The sequence below is a fragment of the Sinocyclocheilus grahami genome, unplaced genomic scaffold, assembly GCF_001515645.1.
Source record: "Sinocyclocheilus grahami isolate Dianchi unplaced genomic scaffold, SAMN03320097.WGS_v1.1 scaffold436.1, whole genome shotgun sequence".
Lineage (NCBI taxonomy): Eukaryota > Metazoa > Chordata > Actinopteri > Cypriniformes > Cyprinidae > Sinocyclocheilus > Sinocyclocheilus grahami.
The window spans coordinates 712078-713658 of record NW_015505615.1 but is presented as its reverse complement, the minus strand read 5'-3'; the positions used below and the strand labels follow the sequence as shown (position 1 = coordinate 713658).

Here is a 1581-nt window from a genome sequence, read left to right as displayed (position 1 = left end):
GCGCGACTTTAGCACTAGATTTAGCAACTTTCAGACCCTTTTAGTGGCTTTCTTCCAGAGAATATTCATACTGACAAACCTAGCGACTTTTTTGGATAAAGCTTAGCTATGGTTCAGAATTTTGAAAAATACCATGATATAAATTGTTGGCCATACCGCCCAGCACTACATGAAATGGAGTTCAGGACATTTACTATATGCGTTCGAGAGCCAATCGGGCTGCAAAACTGAGCGCCTGTGACCAAAGATGGCAGATTTCAATTTTCTGGTTGGTTATGCTAGATTAAATTAGCTTGGTCTTGTGTGCTCTGGGGGAAATGGCAGTGGTTTGGGAACACAGAGTCACTGCGGTGCATTTTATTGATGCATTACTGTAGAGATGAAGCCTCCGCGTGAGGCTAGCTAACATGATTACATCTGAGTTGTTGATGGATTACTCTGCGTTCTTCACCGTGTGTTTCTCTCTACGAGCCGTACTTGAGCGCATCGTTCCATTCGTCGACTGTGAAGAGCGTAAATCAGCTCTGCTTTCTCACACTCCTCTTGTCGTTTGATTGGTTCTGTATGTTGTTTCTGGGATAAGAACACAAGCTGTATTCTGATACGAACGCATGCAGGAGAAACCGCAGAACCGGGCCTGTTCCCATGGCAACAGTGTGGCCGGGTTGGATTGTGCTTACCGTTAACAGCGGAAGCCCGGCGTACGGGTTCCCATGAGGCTTTGCCTGAAAGTGGGGCCGTCCCTCCCATCAGGCACTGCATCAAGCCAAATCCCCTCAGCTCAGAGCGCGATCTTTCACTCAGAATGAACTCTCGACGACCGGCATCCGGCGCCGCAGACAGGGTAAAGCTTTTATCTCCAAAACCGCAAACACGCACAGTAAACAATGGCTTACAGCCGGATTTCAGGAGCGTTTTCAGTGTTCAGTGTGTGTGTGAGAGAGAAACCCCTGATTTAGATTCTGTGCATGCTCTTGAAATACAACACATGCAGTTACAGTAAAAGAGTGCAGGAGTTTCCGTTACAGATCAGTAGTGTCTGAGGTTAAAGATCAAATAAATCATGCATCATCTCCTCTTACACACTTATCTGAGAAAATTCACACACACTTACATCAGTCTTAAATATGAGTTACTTGTCTAATAGATAAGTGAAATATAAAGTCAGTTCACAGGAGTTTTACGCAAAAAAATGGATTGAAATGTTGGATTTACTTAGATTTCTTTTTTCACTCAGAACTTGCACAAATAATTACAAAGAAATGGCACTGAATTAAACATTAAAGTTTGAAGTAGAAACCTGAAATACTTATTGCTATTTTTTTAAGTGTTTTATTTAAAGTGTTATTTTAGTATCGTTAAGATGCTATTATAGTTTTATTTTTACATTTTTTATGTCTGTACAGAATTTTTACATTTAATTTTCATTATTTATTAATTTTTATTAAACTTAATGAAAATGAGAAATGTTGCCTTGTCAACTAGCTGAAATAAAATAAGGTAATTTGTAGTTTCTATTTTATTTTATTTCAGTTAAAATTGATTGGATTCCAAGTGTATGTATATATATATATATATATA

The 1581-nt window shown here is 39.2% G+C and overlaps 1 protein-coding gene across 1 annotated transcript in view; it reads left to right on the top strand.

Annotated features, from left to right (window-relative positions):
* The first annotated feature begins 407 nt into the window (after positions 1 to 407).
* Positions 408 to 1581, top strand: part of LOC107551865 (leucine-rich repeat and fibronectin type III domain-containing protein 1-like) — a 117003-nt gene continuing 115829 nt past the window's right edge. The window contains exons 1-2 of the mRNA XM_016233621.1: positions 408 to 513; positions 618 to 844. Coding sequence (XP_016089107.1) covers positions 408 to 513; positions 618 to 844 — 333 coding nt within the window. The remainder of the gene's footprint in view (positions 514 to 617; positions 845 to 1581) is intronic.